Raw genomic sequence first — 24,786 nt, 5'->3', positions numbered from 1 at the left:
TAATTAATTAATAGAATATGAAGCAATTGGTATAAAGAATGCTTTTTCCAAACTTTCTATAAAAGAAAGTCTGCTATCAAGACATTGCTTTTGTTCAATTACTTTATTTATGACTGCACTGCAGTCGAGCTCTGGCAACGTCGTTCTCTGTTCATTGGCTGACTGTGTTTTGTGACGTCAGATGCGCAGAACGAACCTAAACTCGGCTGCTGTCATAAATGATGTGCACTTTAGTCGATTTCTAGAGAATCTGTGATTCTCGGAAATGTGAAACCTGAGTCAGTATGTGACACATCCCATTTGCTCTGCTTTATTTCCTTTTAGCGCACAAAAACAGCTAGGATCATAATGCGCCCTTGTCAGAACCATAGAACACAAAGACAAAAAAGAAGTTAAAAATGACTACACGTTAAGCCTATTAGATGGAAGCAGAGGCAGTTAAATAAAAGGACTTTGAAAAAGGTCCATAAAATACGTCATAAAAAAACAGAAGTCCTGAACTAAAGTTTAAATGTCCTTCACCATATTACTACAACGGTTAATAAGTACAACATGATCGGCAGACCACGCATCATTTGCTAAAACAACCGATAGCTTAGACAGCAAACATAAATGAAAACATAAGCGGTTAAAAAAAAAGGACAATCCATCAGGATGATGATTTCTTTTGTTGGGTGCTCAACTCCGTGGTTATCAGTGCCCGTACAAATTCTCAACCTTTGCTCAGTCCAATCTTGCCACTTTCACGAATGATGATTAAATGATGAGGACAACACAAACACCCAGTCATTTCGAGGCAGGTGAAAATCACTTATCCCGCCGGGAATCGAACCCGGGACCCCGTGCTCGGGAAGCGAGAACCCGACCGCGATACCACGAGCTGCGGTCATTCCATAAGGAAATGGTGAATCATAAGTTGAGCATAGTGTGCACAAAGTGTTGGGGGACTTCAACTTAACAAATGGCGATGGCTAAAAAGACAGTGCCCAGTATGCAACCTAGTTAAAATGATCTCGTGGCAAGAGGGCCGACAGGAATTCGTCCGAGCCGCTGGGAGAAGTTTAATTCCCCGGAGCTTGTTCCAATGAAGGGAAGACCTGTGGTGATGCCAAAATGACACCATCTGCTGACAGACGGCAACACAGATCATCGGAGGGAATGTAAGAACTAGAGGGCGGAGGTACGAGGACTGCAGCCTTGGCAGCGGGCTCATTTCTCGTCAGACCAATGTGACCAGCGACCCACATAAACATCACAGTGGCTCCATCAAATGTGAGTGAGCAAGTGATAGCTTTCCTGGACCCATTGCACTAAGGTACTATCACGAAATTCCATGCAAAGGTGGCAAAACTTATGGCAATAGAGTGAGGCCGGAGTAGTGTCCTCAGAAAGCAAATGAACGCCAAGGTGAACGTGGGCTGCCACACGAAGCAAAAGTAGTGAAGGGTTCACACCCATCGAGAAAGTTGCAGGTAGCCAGAAGTTAAGCTGCCGGAGAAAGAGCCAAACGCCAACTCCAGGAGGGAACAGAGACAAGGGACACGCCCCGTACTGGCGATCGAAGGAGTCATTGAAGCAGGAGGCATAGGACGGATGACCAGGCACGACGGACAAACGACTCGCGTATTGGCAGAGGAGAAAGTGACAGCAGTAGTTTGGCAGCTTCTCAACCCGGCTAGTGTAAAACGTGCCAGTGGCCAAACAGATGCCACAATGTCGAATAGTATTCAAACGGTATAAGAGGGACAAACATGCAGACGCATAAACCAAACACTCGTAGTCTAGTTTCGAACAGACAAGTGACCAGTACAAACGAAGGGGTTCATCGATCTGCTCCAAAGCGAGTACCACTGATGACACACGACGCTGAGGCACTGCATACGGCGGGCTGCCAGGTAAGATACGCGGGAGGACCGAGAAAGTTCCCTATCGAGCACGCGCCCCAGGAAATTTGTAGTTTCAACAAATGAAGACCAACAGGCCTTAGATGTAAAGATGATAGAAGAAACCAATTGCGCCACCAGAAATTCGTACAAACGAAAAAACAAAAGCCAGTGTCAATGTTCCACGAGTAAAGACGATCGAGACATTGCTGAAGATGCCACTCGAGGACACAACTCCGTGGAGAACTGGAATAGATACGCAAAATCATCAACAAAATGGGAATGGGAGACAGGCCATTACGGGGGTTAGTGGCGATAGGACAGTGAACGACACTCTGGACGGAACCCTGAGGCACATCGTTTTCCCGGATAAAGGTGTCCGACAAGGGTGAACCTACACATACCTTGAAAACTTGGTCTTTTAAAAATTCCTGAAGGAAAAAGGGCAGGTGGCCAGAAGCCCCACACGTAGATTACGCAGGATACCAGTCCTCCAGCAGCTGTCTTACACTTTCTCCAAACCAAAAAACACGCACACAGTCTGATATTTCCGCAGAAAACCATTCACGACACAGGTCGACAAATTGACGAGGTGATCGACTGCAGAACGGTGCACTTGAAATCCACAATGTGCAGTGATTTGTAAATTAGGAGACTCTAGCCAACATACAAGCCGGATGCAAATCATACATTCCCTCACCTTGCAAACATAGATGGTGACAAGTGGGCTGATAACTAGAAGGAAGGTCTTTGTCCTTACCAGGCTTAGATATGAGTATGACAGTGGCTTCACGCCAACATCTGGGAAAGGTGCCCTCTGCCCAGACGCGGTTGTACATATGAAGGAGGAAGTGATTGTCTGCGAGAGAAAGGTTCTGCAACGTCTGAATACGAACATCGTCCAACCGTGGCGCAGAGGATCAGGATGAAGTGAGAGCAAGATCTAGCTCCCTCATAGTAAAGGCAGGACTCTAGCCCTGACAATTCAAGGAAGAGAAGGCTATCGTCCGAGCCTCCTCCAGTCGTTTCCAATAGAGGAAGGCAGGACGAGAGTGGGTGGAGCGCACAATCTCCGCAAAATAGTGGCCCGAGGTGCTCGAGATAGCAATAGGGTCCACTATGACATTATCTGCCACTGTCAGGACGGAAATTAGGGAACGGACCTCAGTCCCAGACAGCCATCGTAGGATGACGGTTAAAAATGTGTAGAGCATGTCTCCGTGCACAAATTGCGTCATAGCATGCCTCAGTCCACGAAGAGTCACAGCATGCCTCAGTGCACGAAGAGACCAGGACATGGCACGGTAAAGAGGAAAAGCGAGGAATTTAATGTTCTGTGGTGGTAAGAGAACATCTGCAAGGTATTCTACCTGGTTGTCACATCTGGGGAAATGTTCGTCAAAAGTTGCTAGGGAGGAGTAAAGACTCCAGTCGACCATAGAAAGCTGCCATTTGGGTGTGCATGTAGGTGGGGTAGGAGTCAGCAAACAGGTAGCACACGGGAAATGGTCACTCGAGTACGTTTCAGAGACAATGGACCAATCTAGACAATGGGGAAACTAGGCAGTGCAAATGGAGAGGTCCAAATGGGAATAGTGTGCACGGAGTCTGAACAGAATGTTGATGCTCCCGCACTAGGGAAGATGAGGTTAAGTTAATTGAGAAGGTCAGCTAAGAGGGCACCTCTCTGACGCGTTCTGGGAGAATACCAAAGGGGATGGTGTGCATTAAAGTCACCGAGCAGCAGAAAAGGGTGAGGGAGTTGCTCAATAACCTGGAGGAAGTCTGCCCTGGTTGGTTGGTTGGTTGTTTGGGGAAGGAGACCAGGCAGCGTGGACATCATCGGTTTAGGGAAGGAAGTCGGCCGTGCCCTTTCAGAGGTACCATCCCGGCATTTGCCTGGAGTGATTCAGGAAAATCACGGAAAACCTAAATCAGGATGGCCAGACGCGGGATTGAACCGTCGTCCTGCCGAATGCGAGTCCAGTGTCTAACCACTGCGCCACCTCGCTCGGTGAAGTCTGCCCTGGTGACACTGAATGACGGAGGTATGTAAATGGTATAAAGAGGAAAGGTCAAGTGGTGGTGGTGGTTAGTGTTTAACGTCCCGTCGACAACTAGGTCATTAGAGACGGAGCGCAAGCTCGGGTTAGGGAAGGATTGGGAAGGAAATCGGCCGTGCCCTTTCAAAGGAACCATCCCGGCATTTGCCTGAAACAATTTAGGGAAATCACGGAAAACCTAAATCAGGATGGTCAGAGACGGGATTGAACCGTCATCCTTCCGAATGCGAGTCCAGTGTGCTAACCACTGCGCCACCTCGCTCGGTAAAGGTCAAGTGAGTAAGGAAAATGCAGACTAACAGCTTGAAGTCACATAGTCAAGGAGACAGTTTGACAATGAACGTCACTCCAGATGAGCAGCACGACTCCCAAATGAGATGGAATGCTATCCTCAGGGGCGTGAAGGTCAAAGTGAACTGGGAAGAAATGTGAGAGCACAGAGCTGTCACGAGGACGCAACTTTGTTTCCTGGAGGCAGAGAACAAGAGGATGCTGCGATTCCAAGAGCAGTTGTAAGTCCCGTTTGTCAGATCGAAGGTCACGAATGTTTCATCGGAGGGGAGTTATGACGAAGAAAGGGGAGGAGGGAAAAAAAGAAGGGGTGTCACCTCAGTGGCTGCCGACTACCAGTCTCTGAAGACACACTGCTAGAGGCTGCAGAGGCTGGAGAATCCTGCTCCGCGAGATCTACAAAGGCGTCAGCAATCCCTTGCTGTCAGTGTGTGGAGTCCAGGGCAGAAAAACGGTTGGCGGTGCGCACCGGTGACACGGAGGTCAGCCGGGCGAGTGTATCACGTGGCGACACTGTCGACGAAGATCTCAGAGTCGGTGAAGACTGTTTTCCTCTGTTTGATTTCTCCGAGTCCTTCCGGTCGGCAGAGGAAGACTCTTATGTTTGGTGGCTAGAGGGATGTAAGAACTCTTCGCAGGAGTATTCCTTCCGTCCTTCCTGGCCTACTGGTCGAGTAGCAGGTGACTTCTCCGAACGAGGCAAAACTTTCGTGGCTCGTTTTACAGCTGGAGGAGTAGACGGGGATGCTAACACGGCACTGAGTGATTTTATAACTGCGGTTCTGAATTTGAGGTTGCACGTCTGTGTGGCCATGTCGGTCATGGAGCGAGATGTTACAAGAACAGCACCAAGTGCCGGATGGTAGATCACCTGACCTTGTGGAAGGCCCACTCATCGGGATATAAGTGACGATTTCGGTAAGAGGCAGAATGTTCATCACTGTAAATTGATACAGTGGGGAGGAGGAGGCAGACAATTGCTCTTGTGAGCATCCCTACCACAGGTTACACATTTGGCCGAGTGTCAACAGGATATTCGCAAGTGGTAACAACGACACCGGTAGCGGCACATAGGTCTCTGAAGGTACGGTAAGACTATGATGACTTCATAGCCTGCTTTGATCATGGACGGAAGCACCACTCTATCAAAAGTGAAAAAAAGAGACGATTCGTCTATCTTTTTCATCGCCTGATGGACTGCTACGATATCCTCATCAGAGAGTTACGTTTGGATTTCTGCCTCGGTCAAAAAGCAGCCTAGCATAAATAATACTACGGGACAAATTCAGCATTCGATGGGCCACAACACGAACAGGATATCTGTGGAGGAGTGAAGCTGGAAGCAGTCGTGCTTGAGAATGAGAAGTTGTCTCCAAAAGCAAAGTGCCACTGTGTAAACAAGAGCAGGATTTTAAAGGGCCAGCAAATGCATCAACACCTTTCCGAATAATAAACAGATTTACTGTAGCAAAGGACTGACAGTCTTCAGTATGTCAAACCACGAGGAACTGTGGTGCATCTGGGAGGCGTCTTTGAATCATTAGCCTCATACCGTTCACATTTAGGCTCATTGCGAGAAAATTCCCCACGACTGCCAGCATCTCTGATGACACTCCTTCCAAATGCCCCCCCCCTCCCCCCCCAGAGGGGGCACACCCGCCTTAGGTGACTGTTCACACCTCAGGTCACACCTTCCAAACACCCAACAGAGGGACCAATCGGCAATTTGGAAAAGTATTAGCGCAGATAATCACCCCTCCCTGGTGCTGGGCTGTACCAGGAGGTATGTGGCAACTTTGCCAGTCGGCCTGGGGCTGTGAATTACACGTTACCTGGTCACCTGTTACGTGTCAGATGTTGGCCAGCCTTCAGGAGCACACAGGGAGGGAGAAGAAAAAGAGAAACCTCAAACGCCAAAGTGGAGGGAGGATAAGAGAAGGGGAATGAGGAAATAAAAAGAAACGAAACATAGTTCTAATATTGGGTAATGAAAATGCCGAACATATGGCCAAAAATATCCCAGACATGTTCATTTTTGGAAGGGAGGAGGAAGGGAGAAGATGCTACAAAGGCTGGGACCCTGAGGTAGCCAAGCACAAATCTTGCCAAAGAGCAGCAAGCACCCTGGGGGACGGTGGTGGGAGGTGGGGGGGGGGGGGGGGTGATACCCCATTTGAAAATCATTATGGACAAACTGTTTACACTCTAATTCCAGTTATTCTAAATAAATGCTAGTGCTATTGCTATTATTGCAAATAGGTATTAGATGAAATTCTGAGTGAGTGGCTGGTAATTTCAGGAAATTCATGCAATTCTGTGTGTTATTTAGTTAATTGGACCTGGCAACAATGTTTCGACTATCATTCAAATCTATGCGATTGAGTGAGAAGTGACATAACCTGTGTTCTTTGCAGTGTTATAGATAATAGACTGTTGAACAGTTGCAAGATGGTCAAGAAAAAAAAGGGCCTGTTTGGAACTTTTTCATTTTAAAAGTCAGAGGAGTATTCTGTCAATGTTGTTTTAAGGAATGCAAACAGTCCCTGTCCAACAAAACAGAGAATTGTATCAAAAACTGTCTCAAGAGCCCTTAGATTTTGAAAAAAATGCTTGAGTTAGCTACAGTGCCTGATAACTTTTTAATTTTTTTGCTGTAGTATAGTATAAGTAAAAATACTATCTGCAACAAGCTAGCTACTTAATATAAAATACACTTTATTTCAAAAATTTCTTTTAAACTTGAGTGACATTTTCTTTTTTTAAATTATGTATTACCCGAAGAATTGACCTCATTGAAGCTCAGCAGTACGAAATGCAGAAGTCGTCTGCATACAGAGAAGGTGAGATGGACTGCCCTACAGCTGCTGCTACACCATTAATGGCCACTAAAAATAAACATACACTCAATACGAAGTCCTGCGGGACCCCCATTCTCTGGGATATGGGGGGAAACTATGGGAGGCACCAACTTGGGACACACAGAGTATGAAGCAACAGGAAATTGTGGACAAAAATCAGGAGTGGGCCTCCGAGACCCCACCCGTCTAATGTGGCAAGGATATGACGTCGCCAGGTCACGTGATACACTTTTCGTAAGTAAAGAAAGACGGCAACAGGGTGTTTGCGTCTGGAAAAGGCTATTCGGATGGCAGACTTGAGGGACCCAAGATTATCAGTGGTAGAGCAATCCTGGCATGCAGCCAGTAGGCCATGTGACTCCAGGACCCAACCCAACCACCGACACACCATACATTCCAGCAGCTTACACAGAACGTTTGTGAGGCTGATGAGCCAACAGCTATCCACATCGACCACGTTTTTACCAGGTTTAAGCACTAGAATGATAGTGCTCTCCCACCATTGTGATGGAAAGACATCACTGCACCAGATCCGGTCAAATATGATAAGGAGATGTCGCTTGTTGTCATCTGACTGTGGATCCGATCTGGCCCGGGAGCTGTGTCGGGGCAATGTGCAAGGGCACTGAGGAGCTCCCACTCAGTTAATGGGGTGTGACAGGGTTCACTGTGGCATGTAGTGAACAAGAGGACTTTCCTTTCCATCCGCTGTTTAAGGGTACGAAAGGCTGGGGCGGTAGTTCTCTGACGCAGAGGCTCGAGAATAGTGCTCGGCAATTGAATTTGCATCGGTAGATAACACACCATTGATGTTAATGTCAGGTACACCTGTTGGGGTCCGGTACCCAAAAAGACGTCTGACGGTCGTCCAGACTTGGGGAGGTGACTTACGGCACCCAACGGTTGAGATTTATCTCTCCCGTTTCCGTATTTTTATAAGCTGGCGAACGCGGGCACGGAGCAGCTTAAAGGCTACGAGGTGCTCCAGGGAAGGGCGCCGCTTATGCTGCTGTAGAGCTCGCCGAGTCTCCTCGATTGCCTCAGCGACTTCCGGCAACCACCGAGGGACCGCCTTTCGCCGGAGGCACCCTAAAGAGTGAGGGGTCACGTTTTCTGCCGCAGTAACGATTGTCGTAGTCACCTGCTCGACCGTCACATCGATATTACTGTGTGGGGGAGAGTCAACGGTGACCGCAGAGGTGAAAGTTTCCCGGTCTGCCTCGTTTAAAGCCCATCTGGATAGGCGTCCGTGGGCCTGACACCGGGGCAGTGACAGGAAAATGTGGAAGTGGTCACCACCACACAGGTGGTCATGTGCTCTCCAGTGGATAGATGGGAGACGTCCTGGGCTGCAAATGGACAAGTCAATGGCCAAGTAACTACCACGAGCCACAGTGAAATGTGTGGCGGCTCCAGTATTTAAGAGGCAGAGGTCAAGTTGTGACAGTAAATTTTTGACATTTCTGCCTCGGCCAGTAAGCACAGTGCTACACCACAAGGGGTTATGGGCGTTAAAATCTCCCAAAAACAGGAAAGTTGATCAACCAGTGCAGCTAATACATTCAGGGGTACTCCACCATTTGGAGGAAGATATACAGGGTATTACAAAAAGGTACAGCCAAACTTTCAGGAAACATTCCTCACACACAAAGAAAGAAAATATTTTATGTGGACATGTGTCCGGAAACGCTTACTTTCCATGTTAGAGCTCATTTTATTACGTCTCTTCAAATCACATTAATCATGGAATGGAAACACACAGCAACAGATCGTACCAGCGTGACTTCAAACACTTTGTTACAGGAAATGTTCAAAATGTCCTCCGTTAGCGAGGATACGTGCATCCACCCTCCGTCGCATGGAATCCCTGATGTGCTGATGCAGCCCTGGAGAATGGCGTATTGTATCACATCCGTCCACAATACGAGCACGAAGAGTCTCTACATTTGGTACCGGGGTTGCGTAGACAAGAGCTTTCAAATGCCCCCATAAATGAAAGTCGAGAGGATTGAGGTCAGGAGAGCGTGGAGGCCACGGAATTGGTCCGCCTCTACCACTCCGTCGGTCACAGAATCTGTTGTCGAGAAGCGTACGAACACTTCGACCGAAATGTGCAGGAGCTCCATCGAGCAGGAACCACATGTTGTGTCGTACTTGTAAAGGCACATGTTCTAGCAGCACAGGTAGAGTATTCCGTATGAAATGATGGCGATGAATCGAGGAAGTAGAGTACATACTGACGAAACTAAAATGAGCTCAAACATGGAAATTAAGCATTTCCGGACACATGTCCACATAACATCTTTTCTTTATTTGTGTGTGAGGAATGTTTCCTGAAAGTCTGGCCGTACCTTTTTGTAACACCCTGCATATTGCTGACAGTTATTTCCTGTGTCGTCCTTATTCCGACAGCCACAGCTTCAAGAAGGGTTTGAAGGGCACAGTTTCACTACAGACTTAGTTTAGGACATAAACACAAACTCCACCTGACACTCTATTATAGTCGCTAGGGTTCCTGTAATATCCCCTATAGCTGCAGAGGGCAGAGGTCTGCATTGCCGGGAAACAGGTTTCCTGGACGGCTATGCAGAAATCACGTGTGAAGCTTAACAGTTGCTGTAGCTCAGAAAGGCGGTGGAAAAAACTGACGCAATTCCACCGGAGGATGACATCATTGTGAAACTGGAAAGGCACGGAACATTCAATGACCTCAGAGACACTTGCTGCCACCAACTCATTGGCTGAGCAGTCTATCTACATTGTGTCTGAGGGTCCGGCAAGATCTAGGCCCTCAGTGGATGCCAGAATCTCCACCTTATCACCAGACACAGTGCTAGAAGGTAGCGGTGGTGTGGGTGCCACCGCAATTTCCTTAGTCTTAGGGGTCTTCTTTTTGGACTTTTCTCACTGCTCCTCGGATTTCTCTGGCCGGGAGGGCTTCACAGATTCAGTGTACGGGACTGAGGATGATCGTGAAGCCCTACGACCAACTGCTTTTGGGCACTTCAGCCACTGGAAGGCATCATCTTCCCCATTAGCAGAAACCTGGGAAGGGAGTGATCCGAGGGACCCCTTCCTGGCAAGAGGAGCCGAAGAGGACTTACGCTTCTCTGGCTGTGAAGTGGGGACTTGTGTCCCTGATGGCTAGGGGGCAGTGTTCCCAAGTTATGTGGAAGGGGGGGGGGGGGGGGGATGCCCCCCACCATCTAGGGGTAGGTGTAGCCTTCTGGCTCTGAGAGCTGACTGGAATTCGTGGAACTGACGGGGCGACAACTGTTCTCGTAGTGGTGGCGTATGAGGAGATCGTAGCCAAAGGATGTAGGTGCTCATTTTCTCTCTTAGCCTCAGTGTAGGTCAGTGGGTCCAGGGTCTCATATTACACGATTTTCCTCTCTTTCTATAAAATCCTGCAGTCTGGCGAGCAAGGTGAATGATGCTCTTCACAGATGACACAGACGGAATGCGGGGCACACGGATTATTGGGATGTGACGGACATCCACAATCTCGACATGTGATGCTGTAAGTACAGCGGGAAGACGTACGACCGAACTTCCGGCACTTAAAGCACCACAGTGGGGGAGGGATACACGGCTCGACATCACAGTGGTAGACCGTCACCTCGACCTTCGCGGGTGAGGTGTCACCCTCGAAGGCCGAGACGGAGGCACCGGTGGCAACCCGATTATCCCTCGGACTCCAAAGGGTGCGCCATACGAACGAACACCTCACCCCTCTAAACTGGTGCACAGCTCGTCCTCATACTGCAAAAGAAGGTCCCTGTGGAAGATAATACCCTGGACCGTATTTAAACTCTTATGTGGCACGATGGTAACAGAAACATCCCCCAACAAGTTACACACACACGAAATCCGTGACTGGGCAGAGGATGCTGTTTTTATTAAGAGTGACCCAGATCGCATTTTGGACAAGCCCTCCACCTCCCCAAACTTGTCCTCTAAATGCTCTACAAAAAAACTGTGGCTTCATCGAAACAAAGGAGTCCCCGCCAGTTTTCGTACACACGAGGTACCGAGGTGAATAAGGTTTGCTGCCACCCTTAACCTGGTGATCCTAGGGAGGGGAACGATTTAGGGTCATACTTCCTTGTATTGCACTGACACGTAGAATGCTTAGAGACTGCTGGTGTATGATCACCAGCAAGTGGTGACGTGGTACGCTTCATCACATGTCATCTGGCCTGATGCCACCCACTCTGACCAGGGCCCTCCCCAAAGGCGCCACCCAGCCGCAGCAGAGGCCACCTGGCAGGACGGCCACTGCCGGGAGTCCCGATGCCCCAGGGTGATGGGCATCTTCTCCTTGGCATACGTGGGGAGTTAACAGAACAGGCATCAGAAGAGCGATCCCTGTGCGGTCAGGGGGCTACAACCGAGAGGGTACACGGTGGCCCCACCACAACGGACTGGCTACCGTGCTGGATACGAGGTGCAAAGAAGTCCACGGTCACCGTCGGCACAAAAGGCAACACTGCACAGTGCACTGTGGAAAACGGACCCAGGAAGGTGTCCTCGCCCAAGAGACGGAGAATGAGCTGGACTGCAGTGCGACAATGAGAAAGTGGGCTAAAGATACCGAGGCACGACGGACACAATACACCGTGTAAGGCGCCTTTCCCCAAATGGCTCGCTCTACGGTAAAATTTAGAGAGGTGGAGGTCAAACCCGACAGGGGGCCATCGCATCGAGGTCGAAACGTGTGACGTGCCTTTTAGTCGCCTCTTATGGCAGGCAGAAATACCTCGGGCCTATTCTAACCCTCGGACCTGCAGGGGTTTTGGTTTGAGGAAAAAATGATGCAAAACCATATGAATCACGAGGGAATAACTTTACCACAGTGTTATACAGAGGATCAATTATCTCCAGTTAATGATACTAAAATGAAGGAAATTTTACAATGGGACTCACATAAGGGATCTCACAGCAGATAGAAATTGCAAGGAAATGAAAAGGCAGGGTCAGAGGTATTTAATCCATTAGGTTCTGTGTCCTCATTTGAGGACAGCTATTTTTCTTTTGTTATGACAATGAATTTTGTAATCTCACATGCCTGGAAAAGTCAGTGACAGTGGACAGCTACACTAATAACGTAAAAAGTGAATCTCATCTAAGAAATTATTAAATTACTTCATTTCATCGGAAGTGTCTATTGAAGTTAAGTTGGTTTGTGTCCAGTGTACAGTAAGCATTTCATTCTGGTCCTCTTCTTTAACACAAATAACTAAGTCTCTTAATTATTTATATAATTAAAATATAAACTGGATTGAGGACACTGGGAACTGTTATAAATTTATGCTCATAGGAATAACTCTAAAACTTAATATATTTTTACAACTTCTAGATGTGTTAAAGTAAACTGATGGGGAAAAAAACCAGAAATACTTTGAAACTTCAGAAGAAGAAGCAGACTACCTTATGTCAGAAGAAACTGATGTGACATACAAGCAGTACCACAGAATTTGATGATCCAAACAATGAAAAGGTGTTGATTCAGACGTAAATATCTGGTGCTCGAGATATTACAGGTGCTGTTGTATTAGAAAGCTACATGGCTGATACCATTGGGATTAGAGGAAAGAAGTGGTACTGGTAACAGTTTACCAAAGCTATTGAAATGACTCGTGTAAATACATAATGTCTTTATAATTAACCAGGTCCTTGGAAAAATTTTACAACTATGAAACGAAAAATTTTACAACCATGAAACACTGAACAAGACATATAGCCGTCACATAATTGGAAAAGGACTTTATGACCGAACTTCACCACTAAGAACTACAACATCCATCATTTCATCACAAATGAAAAAGCTACCAAGCTTCAGGTACGATGGGAAGGGGGTGATTTCATCTCAAATCATACAAGTGATGTCAACTTTTGGTAACAAATTTCTCTCGAAAAAAATATATATTAGACCTCTACATCATAAGTGTTACGAAATACAGTAGGCCTATTTTTGTTCTATCTTAATTTTCATAAATGGTACAGCCCTTTGAAAAATATATATTTTGTAAGTAGCTCTTAAAACAGCAGAGAACATAAAAATGTAACTAATAAACCAAAAGTACTGGAGACCTGGCAGATGTTTTGCATTGTGTGTGTACATTTAGTTGACTCCCATACACTTATGGGCTTCCTTTCACTTACAAATTTAAGACGAAAATATGAAATTTAAGTTAATCTTTCTACTTGTTTTTTGTTTTTTTTTTTCCTAATTTGAAAAGTCACAGAATGCTATATTCTTTGTCATATTACCAGATACTACTGATCTAATTATAAACAGTATCTTCTCCTCTTCAACTATCTTTATTACGTAAATATTTATTACTAAAAATGTAAAAAATTGCATTTTTATGAGTTTTTATGAATTATTTACTCAAAAACCCCCATCCAAAAACTTTTGAGAATTACACAAAATATTGTTTGGTTAATGTGTCAGTAGTCGGTTGAAACAGTGGGAAATATTTTTTAGTGTAGAGTGTTAAAATTTTTTCAACATTCTCCATATTTCCCTTCATTGAATTTCTAGTGTAAAATAAGCATGTTGACAACTCTGTTTCCAATGCTCTTCCATTAAAAACAAGTGAGAATTTGCATATAAACCATTCTGCATCAAGTTGTGTGTTCGGTTTGAACTTTTTATTGGATACAATGTCCGTGAGGAAATACAGCTGTGAAAGAGTGAGGTGTGTGGATTATGAAAAAACCACAATAAGGTGGTGTTTAAGAAAAGTGGAAAACACTTCACAGTCGCTGGAAATTCGTCAGAGGTATTGCAGAAACATCTCGGTCCTCACGTAAAGGTATCAGCATCACATCTGTTGCGCAGGAATTGCTACACTCACTTCAAGAAGAAATTTAGTGACAACACACCTGAACAATCACCATCACCCGATTGTGAAACTGAAGTAGACAGCGCAGATGTTTATATTCCTGGGTGTGAAGCTGCTGATGCGTTGAGTGTTAGCATTTCTGTGGTAGCCCCTACTACATCCCCCCCTTAAATGTCCAGGAAAGGCATGGCCGGAACTTGGATGGGTGACCATCCGGGCCACCAAGCGCTGCTGCCGTTTCTCGGGGTGCACTCAGCCTCGTGTTGCCAGTTGAGAAGCTACCCCACCGAATAGTAGTGGCTCTGGTCAAAGAAAACCATCATAACGACCGGGAGAGGGGTGTGCAGACCACATGTCCTTCCTATCCACATCCTCACTGAGGATGACATGGCGGACGGATGGTCCCGATGGGCCACTTGTAGCCTGGGCATTGTGTCTTTTCTATTTAATTCCGATGCAATTTCTGTGTTTCATCGTCAATAAGACAGTCCAAGGGATACAGTAAACCTGAAGTGAAGCATCGGATTGTATAACTAGTGTCACACGAATGGTTCAAAACATAGTCAGTGAGAAGAGTCAGTCTTCTTGTACTCTCGTCAGAGGTATTGCAGAAACATCTCGGTCCTCACGTAAAGGTATCAGCATCACATCTGTTGCGCAGGAACAGACTTTCCCAGGAAAGTTAAGAAACACAAGAAGAAAATAGTATGTAAAAAGATAAGTGGAAGAAATTGAAACAAGTTCTACACAAGAAACATATTCAAACCTTTGTATAGGGTATAATGTAGATGCACTTGGTGCAGAACCTGAATATCATGATATGTGCACAAAACGTGATATGTGGTTTCAAAAATTAAATACTGCTATCTCAGCAGCCACCTAAACTGAGAATGTACAGTTACTAACATTGATACCAGGAAGCTACTCTAAGCAGCAGATGCAGAAAGACACACCCCCTTCCTCACACTACTTGATTTCACAAGCTCATAAAATACAGAATGAGAAAGGTTTTTGGGCATGCCCATATCCTTATTGTGGGCATCAATTGCAAGATGATATGCTTACTGTTGCTCTGGAATATTATCTAAGTGATGACAAAGATTGCAGCAGGCAAAGTCCTAACCAAGCTGATGTTATTTCATTAGCGAAAATGGTGAAAAGGTTAAAAGCATAAAAAGATACAAGACAAGATCAATACAAGAAGCATATCTCCTAATATCTATGAATTTAAAAATTGGTCTCTCAAAATTCTACTCCTTACAACCAAATTGGGTAAAATGCCAGGGGATAACAGAAGCGTCCAGTTCCATCCCTCTGCTTTGACCAATGACGTCACCGATATGGCAGAAACGACCATTCACAACTCCCATACCGCTCCTATGACATCATCGTGTAAATATGACAAGAAACACGAAAATAGATCGAAAAACCACCAAACAGATATTCCTCGAAAAATATAATGAAACTAATGGGACAAGCGATGGAAATTGGAGGTTTTTGGGCGGGGATAAACATAAACACATGCCACTATACCAAATGACGAAAAACACTAAAATAACAAGGCCCCACAACCTTCCCAAGTTCCACTACACACCAAATCCATTGGAACAACCAATACCACACTATAAATCTCTAAACTTTAACCACCACCACACTTAATCCTACCACAAAAAACCCTAGAAAATCAAAATTGGAGTCGAACACTTCCCTCGACCTGTTATCCTTACGACATCTCCACATATAGCCATCCCTGGTCCGAGATGCTGGAACTTTAGCAAGCCTCATTTCTTCACGACACACCCAACATTTGAGACAATGCACTGTCCCCCTCCGACAACCTAAAACTGTTGACCTTGTCAGTCATATCCATACCTACCAAAGACATAAACAAAGCAATTTACCAAAATTCACACACGACGAACAGAAAAAAAACTACAATAACGTCGACATAACAAAACCAAAATCGTTAACTCACTGAAAAATACTCCGCTGAAAGCACAGCCACCACCGATACCATACAAGTGCACTGCTACCATGAAAATGAACCCCATACGTCACATAACACGCTGCCCATAAACACACCACCAGAGAGAACCATCGACTGCAACAATACGCCACCTATAAACACGCCACACATGCAAACTAAACCAAAAAAATCATTTAACACACAACACAAACACACCACCAGAGAGCACAACTAATCATATCAAAATGACACTTACAAACACGGCACTCTCACAAACTAAACTCCGCACCGTCGTGACGTCACACGCCACAACAGCCTTACGTCACGGGTCAAAGCGGACGGGTGGAATCAGACTCTTCCATTGACCCAATGCCGGCCTGTGGAGGAAGTATGCACATGTATTTACTACATACATTTGAAACTTATTTGTTTCGCCATAAGCAGTGTCACAGGAAAGTAGTACACCGAGATGGACCTGATGCTTTAGTGTATATCTCAAGCACCACAAGATAAACGTTGGCTGTAGAAGTGTGCAATGTGTCCCGGTGCTGAAGTAATGACTGTTTAAGCATTGTCCTTCAGGATACTGACAATGAAGGAACTTATGCATTGTGTGAGGGAGGAGAGTTGGTGGAGAAGACAGTAGAGTCAAAGAAGTTTGTTACAGAGGTTAGGTAGTGGGTCATGAAAGGAATAGCTCACCATCATATCTGGTGGATTCAGAGACAGGCCACAGTAGAAGTAAAAATCAGCCACATCCCAGAATACTGACACAGTAGTTCCTCATCTCAACTTTGCTGAGAATGTTCTGTTGCTTTGCACAACAAAATTCAAAGTTACCACCGGCACACATCACATATCAATATTGACAGTTTCGCTATTGTCAGTGGCGATCTCATTCGTGACAGTGCACATGCATGCTATGCTGCCAGCACGATAATGACATAGCATCTAGAGGCCATGTATTACCTAAAGATGTGTATGTGACTGATGGTGCAGCGTCTCATTTCAAAGCTTTATCAGCTTTTTCAACACCACAGTACAGGAATTAAGACAAAAAAATGGATATTTTCAGCAATAGATTATGGAAAAAGTGCATGTGATAGTGTAGGAGGTCTCTGTAAACATCTTGCAGCTCGATTTAATCTCCAGCATGAAGCTGTTGATGTTATAAGAGATACTATTGGATTTGCAAACATCATATCAACATTAGTAACAAACATAAATGATTAATAGAAAATCTCATATAAAGATGTGAAACAAATACTAACAAAGAGATAGAGGGGTTAGCCAGTACTTACCTCAGCTCAGTACAGCCGACAAATACACAAAACAAAAAATTTACATTCCTAGCTTTCGGAACTTTGTTCCTTCATCAGGGAGGAGAGACGGGGAAAAAAGGGGAAGAAGGGAAAGTGGATTCAGTTACTCACAACCCAGGTTATGAAGCAACAGGGAAAGGTAAACCGGGAGGGTAGCAAGGATGGAGGCATGGTTGTCAGAGGGAAGCCAAAGATATTCTATACTGTGCCAGCTTCAAACCAAAGAGGATGCATACAGAAGTAAAGAGGTATATAGTATTTGGTTTGAATCTGGCACAGTACTTACAGTAGAATATCTTTGGCTTCCCTCTGACAACCATGCCTCCATCCTTGCTACCCTCCCGGTTTACCTTTCCCTGTTACTTCATAACTTGCGCTGTGAGTAACTGAAACCACTTTCCCTTCTTCCCCTTTTTTCCTCTCTCTCCTCACTGATGAAGGAACAAAGTTCCGAAAGCTAAATGAAAGTACATTGACGAAATTCCGTTTAAAAAAAAAGAGAAGAATGGTCTGCTATGAAGCTTGTGGTCGCCATTCAATCAAGTTGCTACTGGATTGCATCCTGGAGTGGCACATACATTGCAAGAACAGTTCTCCAGGAAATGTGTGTGAAATGCAGAGACCACAGTATACATTAGTAGACTTTGTAGTGAGCCACTTCATTTCTTGTGTGTACAACAACCAGTGGTGGGTGGAACAGATAATAAGGGTCTGTCATGAGCTGCAAGATATAACCATCCCATTTCTGACATCTCATGCTCCTACTGATGCTTTCAAACGACCATTATCAAAAGATCAGTGTGCAGTTCCCATATCCCAAGTACTGCTCTTGTTGGGTCATCCTCGTCTGTGTGCAAATTCAGCTCAGCTGTAGAAGTTCAATGAATAGCATATGAAGAAAAAGAACTCTTTAACACTATGTCGCTGATTGTTACATTGTAGACAATCTTAATTAATAGAAAGCCGTGAAGAAGTAAAATTATGACAGAAGACAATAATAATTTTGGAATAATACCATTAAAAAGAAAAATGGATATAAATATCCTATATCTTGTTTTTCTTATCAAATGCTTTCGAACAAAATTATTAATTTTTTCCCACTCACTTATAATGTTGTAAAGTAATTATTTTGATTCTGAAATAACAGTTTTGCATGACATTTACTTAAATACTTAAACTGATCACTGATTTTAAGTGTCCATGACTTTATGACCTTTTCAGAGTAGAGCTAGGTCTACCTAAAAAATTTCTCACACTTTGTGCAGACAAGCGTTGCCCTAAGAAAAATGACCATGTTTATAATGTACCATGAAATGTTTAGAACCTTTAGGATGGTGGTTTTGGAGAAAATAACTTCTAAATAATCAAAAAAATTCAGAATATTTCATCTTTATGTACAAATATTTTGACAGTTTAAGAATTTCATGTATTAATTTCATAGCTGACAGTTAGCAGTCTGGGTATACAGAAGTGTCCGATTCCACCTGCCTGCTTCGACCCGACATCATCAACATGGTGGAAACGGCCATTCTAAGCATCTCCAATATGCCGCCTATGATATCACTACATACACATGGCAACAACCACAAAAATACGTATAAGACAATAACATCCCCCTCCAAAAAATACAATCAAACTAATGTGACAACCGAGGGATATTGGGGGTTTTAGGGTGGGGATAACCTAAATATAACAGTAAAATAAATAAAAATAAAAAATAACACACCATGATCCCAAAACATACAAGACGGCGAACCAAAAAAATAATTACAAAATCTACAGGAATCAGATACTTCCCTTTGCCTATACAGGTAAATGGCAGCTGATTATAGCAAAAACACCAACGCCTACAGCAAAAACTGTGGAAATTGGAATCAGACATTTCCCTTGACCACAGCTGACTGTACCAAAACACCTATACGTACACAAAAATTGGAATCGGTCACTTCCATTGACCAACAAAACCACACCACCTCAAAAATTTATACATCCCTATGTAAATTAAAACACATTCAATACACAAAACATTACAACTTGAGAAAAATAGACCCAAAAAGCAATTATTACTTACCACCAACAAATTTCAGCCGGCCATCCCAAAGACACACACACACACACACACACACACACACACACACACACACACACACACAGAGAGAGAGAGAGAGAGAGAGAGAGAGAGAGAGAGAGGGTGGGTGGGTGGGGGTGGGGGGGGGGGGGACGCCATCAAACACAAGGAGGCGACATCTGCAAACACAACCAACTCAAACTCAACTCCATGTCGTAATGACGGCGCATACCACGACACCCTTACGTCATGGGTCAAAACAGACGGATGGAATCTGACACTTTCGGTGACCCAGCAGTCCTTCCACTATATCATTTCTGAAGACAGTTAACATCCTGTGATTATTCATATTTTCAAAATATAATTTTGAAATTCACAAAAAGTTACAAATTCTCATGGTTAAAAAAAAAGCTTAGAAGTATGTATGTATGTATTAATCATGACACATAGTAATGAGAACAAAGTATTTATTGAAAATAAATTCAGATCTCTATCAATTCTGGTTTCTTTACTGCAATTTTCCCTTTTGTTATGGCGTTTTCACAAATAATCTGATTTAGAGAGGTTTGCAGCATTTTAACAAATCATCAGAAAATAAAAATATAGTAGTTTTGGAGGGGTATCATGTGGAGCTTCAACATATATTTTGCTCAGCAAACTTTGAAATAGTGATGTCACAGATTCACTCTTGATGTGTATCATCTGACATGAAATCGCCCAGGGACGCTTTATATGTAAAAGGGATACTCAAAGATGCCAAATGAAAAATTGTGCATCCAACCCCAAAAATACTGCAGCAAATGCAGTCACATCATGCGTGAATCTTTTGAGATATTGTAGACAAATTTTGTATTTTGAAAGTAACATATACACAAGTGAAATTATTTATGTGAAAAGCTTTTTGTGGTTTTAAAATGGCTCTATGTTCAACAATACTAGAAATATCAACTGCATAATCAAAAACTGAATTTTTTTTAAATACTGAAATTCATGTCGAGTCCCAACATTGTCAAATGAGGACAAGCCATTCTTTTAAACTAAGAGGGGAATCAAATAAATGTGATGAGGTTTTGTTAAAATGGTTCATAAAAGATAACATTAATTTATAGCACAAAAGTTAAATGTAAAACAATTTGGGGATTAACAGGTTAAAGAAGTCGTATGTATTATCTTGGCAATAATCAGAGGATTTCACTACAAGGAAGTTGTTAATGTAACTGATGCATTTAGAAATATGGCCTACAACATGTCCTTAAAAATGTGTTTCTTCTACAGCCATTTGGATTTCTTTCCAAACAACCTGGTATGACAATGATCAGTATGACACAGAATTGCGCTATCAATTCAAATGAACTCCAATAGATTGAAACAGACCTAAGCTGCAACATGCAAACTAAATTCATGTTCAGAAGGACAAATAAAATATGTCATCCTGTATTTTTTTATTTTTTTTTTTTGCTCATAAGTTTGAAGATACAAATGAAAAATTGACCATAGCAACTGTTGTAGTTAGATGCAATGCATAACTTTTTTTCTGTATAAAGTATGGAAAAATTATTGTACCTCTTTCTTAAAAATATTACTTGATGCTACATTTCACTTTACCACCAAGCCAGTCATGTAAATGTAACCTAGTTGTTACATTAGAAAGACAAATTCTGCACTGTGATGCAATGCCCTTTGAAAATAGTTGATTACAAACTGTTTAAGTACTAGTTTACAAATGCACATCACAGAAATGGAACTACAGCCTGAAATGACATAAATCATTCAACATTCATAACGTTATAAAATGTGACAATGACTATTTCTAACAGCTGGAAATCTAATGCCACCACATAACTTTTACACTGACAAATAGTAAACTTACAAAATAAATTAAAAGGCAAGTACAGTTCAAATGATTAAATTTATATCTACATAATCTTATCAGTCAATATGAAACCATGCTCTAGTAACCACAACTCTTGAATGGCAGTGTCTATTACATTTGTCACTGAGCGTTGTTTGGCACCCATCTCTGGCAACAGGTGGATATATTTTGTGTTGGTCCGAAGTAATCCGACTTCTACCAATTCCTTCGCTCCTAGATATGGGCCATGTTGTGCTGCATGCACACTATTGAGTGAGTCATTGGAAATACATTCAAAAGGCAAAGACCTGGGAGGCCTCATTCTTAAATCACACTTTTCGGTAAAACTTAATAATTTGAATACGGACAATTCCTGGAAAATTGTGCCAAATGATTAAGACGTTAGGTAGTTATCAACAAATCGTATCAAATGTATGTAAGAACTAGCTCTCTTCCTATGGGAGAACAAATTGTAAAGAATTTGCTTATAATCAAACAAGTAATTTTTTGTTGTAAGTCACAGAGCGTATGTGCTCGTGAAAGTTACTTATCTAGTACCTAATCGTTTGCATTACTTTGTATTTTTAATTATATGGCCTGTGCAGTAAAAAATATAAAAAATTTGAATCTAACGACGACAAGGAGAGAACCATCAAGATGCAAATAGACTCTTAAGGCACTCGTTTGTTGATTTTGGAATAAGGAACAATGCTTGAGCGGCAGATGAACGGCGTCAATTAGTTCAAAACTTGGACAATTCCTCCAATCTGTACGTAGTTCTTTGCTTTAAGAGTTAGAGGAGCTAAATTAGTACTGTATCACGTCAGAAAACCAGGAGTCTAGGTTCTCTATTACCATGTTCATATTCATGACAGATTTTATGATGTTGGATGTCCCAGCTGAACAAAACATTGCTGAGAGAATTATACACAGCGACAGGTCGGAGCAACGTGGAACCACTTTCTAAAGTGTTTCCGATTGTATTAAAAACTTCACTCAAAATAGACAGTTCATTGGATGGAAGCTACATTACACAAGTTCTCACATGTACAACGAGAATATGGCTATGACATAAAGACTATACTCACCGTACGCTAAATAGACAGCCTGTGACACAAATCCTGAAGATGCAGAGTTGACTTGAGTTATCTTCTTGCATAATCAGTCACAACCAGCGTCCACATAATCTTCGAAAAAAGCGGTGCCTTGTTCCAAGTTTCGTACAACAGTTTACGACCTACAGTTGGTGCAAGTATTATCTACTCACGGCGTGACGAATAAATTACATACGAAGAAAAATGAACGGAGCTTACGATACCAACCCAAGAGTTAACACAAATAAGTAAACAAATACGCCATCTTGCTCATCCGTTGTCGCTGAGTTGTACGCTGATACGTTGGCAACCATGTTGGCAACAGGGTGCGTGTGAACAGTTGCCGGACGAAGCAATAATGTAACTGCAATCATTCAATCTGTGCGGTCACTTTAAATTAAGCACACAACGACGACACGGTCAGTTCTCGGCGTCGGCAACGTCTTGGGTACTGCAAACCACCTCTGCTGGGAATAACTGTTATTATGCTCTAAGCATAAGCAAAATTTTTGAAACTGTTTGCTGGTGTTCTCTGCAATCCACAAATTTGAAGGAAAGCTTTTTGCATGCACTTTCTAATGTTAATCTAAAATACTTCTCATTATGAGAGATTCCTTGTACTACAAAAGCCATGTGCTTTTTGCAGTGGAATATTTACCTGTGAACCGTTGAATCTCCTCCACCAAGAAAGTCCATTAGAGGACGTATATTGCAGATTTGCTTGGATTTCGGACGTGATGAAAACTAGAATGTTAAAATGATATTTCCCAACACACCGATGAATCCTTTTAACAGGAGATGTATTTTTTCGAAAGATGTTCACACATAAGTGGTTTTCTGATAACAACAACAGTTGGCATTGCATCATTACATTAGCTAAATTGCGACTCCCTTAAAGACTTTGCATCCGCACACAATATATATACACCCTATCTTAACAGTGGTCTTTGGCTTATTTGTCCAATCAGATTCACTGATGTATAATGAAAAATTAATGATTTACTACAAACTGTTTATACGATGTTAAAGACAATAAATGATGATTCATTCGGAATACATTTCTAAATATCGTTCTTTTGACTTTTACGTGCAGACTTGATTATGAAGTTAAATGCCAATACCTATCACAAAAACATTAATTGCATCTTGATTTCACGCGCGATTTCATTCCCGACATTAACTGAGGTACAGCACAATATTCCGAAACGGAATTTCAGATTAAAGTTCTGTATGATAATTTCGTAGTATCAAAAAACTGAAAATTAATAGTCTTTACTTCAGAATATTGGAGACTCGTTAATGAAAAAGTTAATTGCAACTAATCTAACGGTTTTTTCGTTATTGACATGATACACAAAGTGCTCAAGTCACGTTAAACACATCAGATGATTGATAAGTGTTCGAAAAGTCTGTTGTTAGGTAAATTGAAATTTACGAATTTTGTTAAGTAATCACTGGTTTAATTACAAATAGCTATTTCTCCCAACACTTCTGTGGGAATGTAATAGTGCAATGACGAGAATTAAATTATAAATCTCGCTGAAACTAAAGACTATGTTAATTCACAATATTAGGTTTTCCAATTAAAACTTTCTATTAATTAAGCTTAAATGATATGAAATAATGTTGATTCGGTATATAAGTGAATCATAAAGTTTCATCTGCTGACAGAAATTAAGAAAAACCATAGTTTGTAACTTTTTCCCATTATGTATTGTGGATAGGGTAGTACACAATCTGCTAAGCTTTTAGTGGTATTGAAGCATTCATTAACTACCCTGTAACTAGTCCTCTTATAACTTCCTACCGCATAAATTCTTCAACTTTTCTGCTTTTGTATCCTGCATCAGTTGCTTACGTCGTCAGTCTGGTTTGATACACTCAGTCCTTTCAGTCTTTTTCATTCCTCTTATTCCCTTCAAACTTGGCACTGTTTGCTGTGTAAATAATACATATATTTAACCATAAGATCACTTTAATATTATGTCAGACATTCACTAATACATTATTTCATCTGTAGACCAATACAAATTGTATGGACATCATGAACTGTTGGTATAATGTTTTACTATTAAATATACATGGATTCCTATAAACTTACTGTTCTTATAAGTGGTCTTACAGTATAGTATCTATAATATTGATGTATAGTGTTATTTACATGTATGGGGTATTCATGAATACTGAGTGCTTATCTATAGTTATTCTAAATATTCATTTACAGTGTGATAGCTTTTACTTAATAAATATGTTGGTAAAGATATGAAGCTCATTTACACCTTTAATTTCTAGTGGCAGGCTGATGTACAGTTTTAGGACATTTTATAGCAAGTTATTCTGTGTTTTTACTTGTTTCTCCTGTTCAGGTATAATTAATGACTGGATCCAGTTTTGTGGTCATCTATTGAGATGTTTGCAGTACATAGACGAGTATCTTTCCGTATGTACATTGAAGATTAAAAATGTATTTATGTGGCACAGTCAGAACATCTAGGCTTTTGAATAAATTAGTATGATGGGCCCTATTGCTACTATTTG

The 24,786-nt window shown here is 42.6% G+C and overlaps 1 protein-coding gene across 3 annotated transcripts in view; it reads right to left on the bottom strand.

The window, feature by feature from the left end:
• LOC126427106 (uncharacterized) overlaps nucleotides 1-22,522 on the bottom strand; it is a 250,867-nt gene extending 228,345 nt beyond the window's left edge. For 2 of the 3 annotated variants that reach the window (XM_050089322.1, XM_050089320.1), the window contains exon 1: nucleotides 22,243-22,522. In XM_050089322.1, the coding sequence (XP_049945279.1) occupies nucleotides 22,243-22,313 (71 nt within the window). In that variant the 5' untranslated portion in view covers nucleotides 22,314-22,522. Of the gene's footprint in view, nucleotides 1-16,168; nucleotides 16,290-22,242 lie in introns of all 3 variants that reach the window. The other variant, XM_050089321.1, reaches the window with a different exon arrangement.
• Between the last annotated feature and the right edge of the window lie 2,264 nt (nucleotides 22,523-24,786).

This window comes from Schistocerca serialis, chromosome 11, assembly GCF_023864345.2.
Source record: "Schistocerca serialis cubense isolate TAMUIC-IGC-003099 chromosome 11, iqSchSeri2.2, whole genome shotgun sequence".
NCBI lineage: Eukaryota > Metazoa > Arthropoda > Insecta > Orthoptera > Acrididae > Schistocerca > Schistocerca serialis.
Note: the sequence above shows the minus strand (reverse complement) of the source record. Positions and strands in the feature narration are given on the sequence as shown.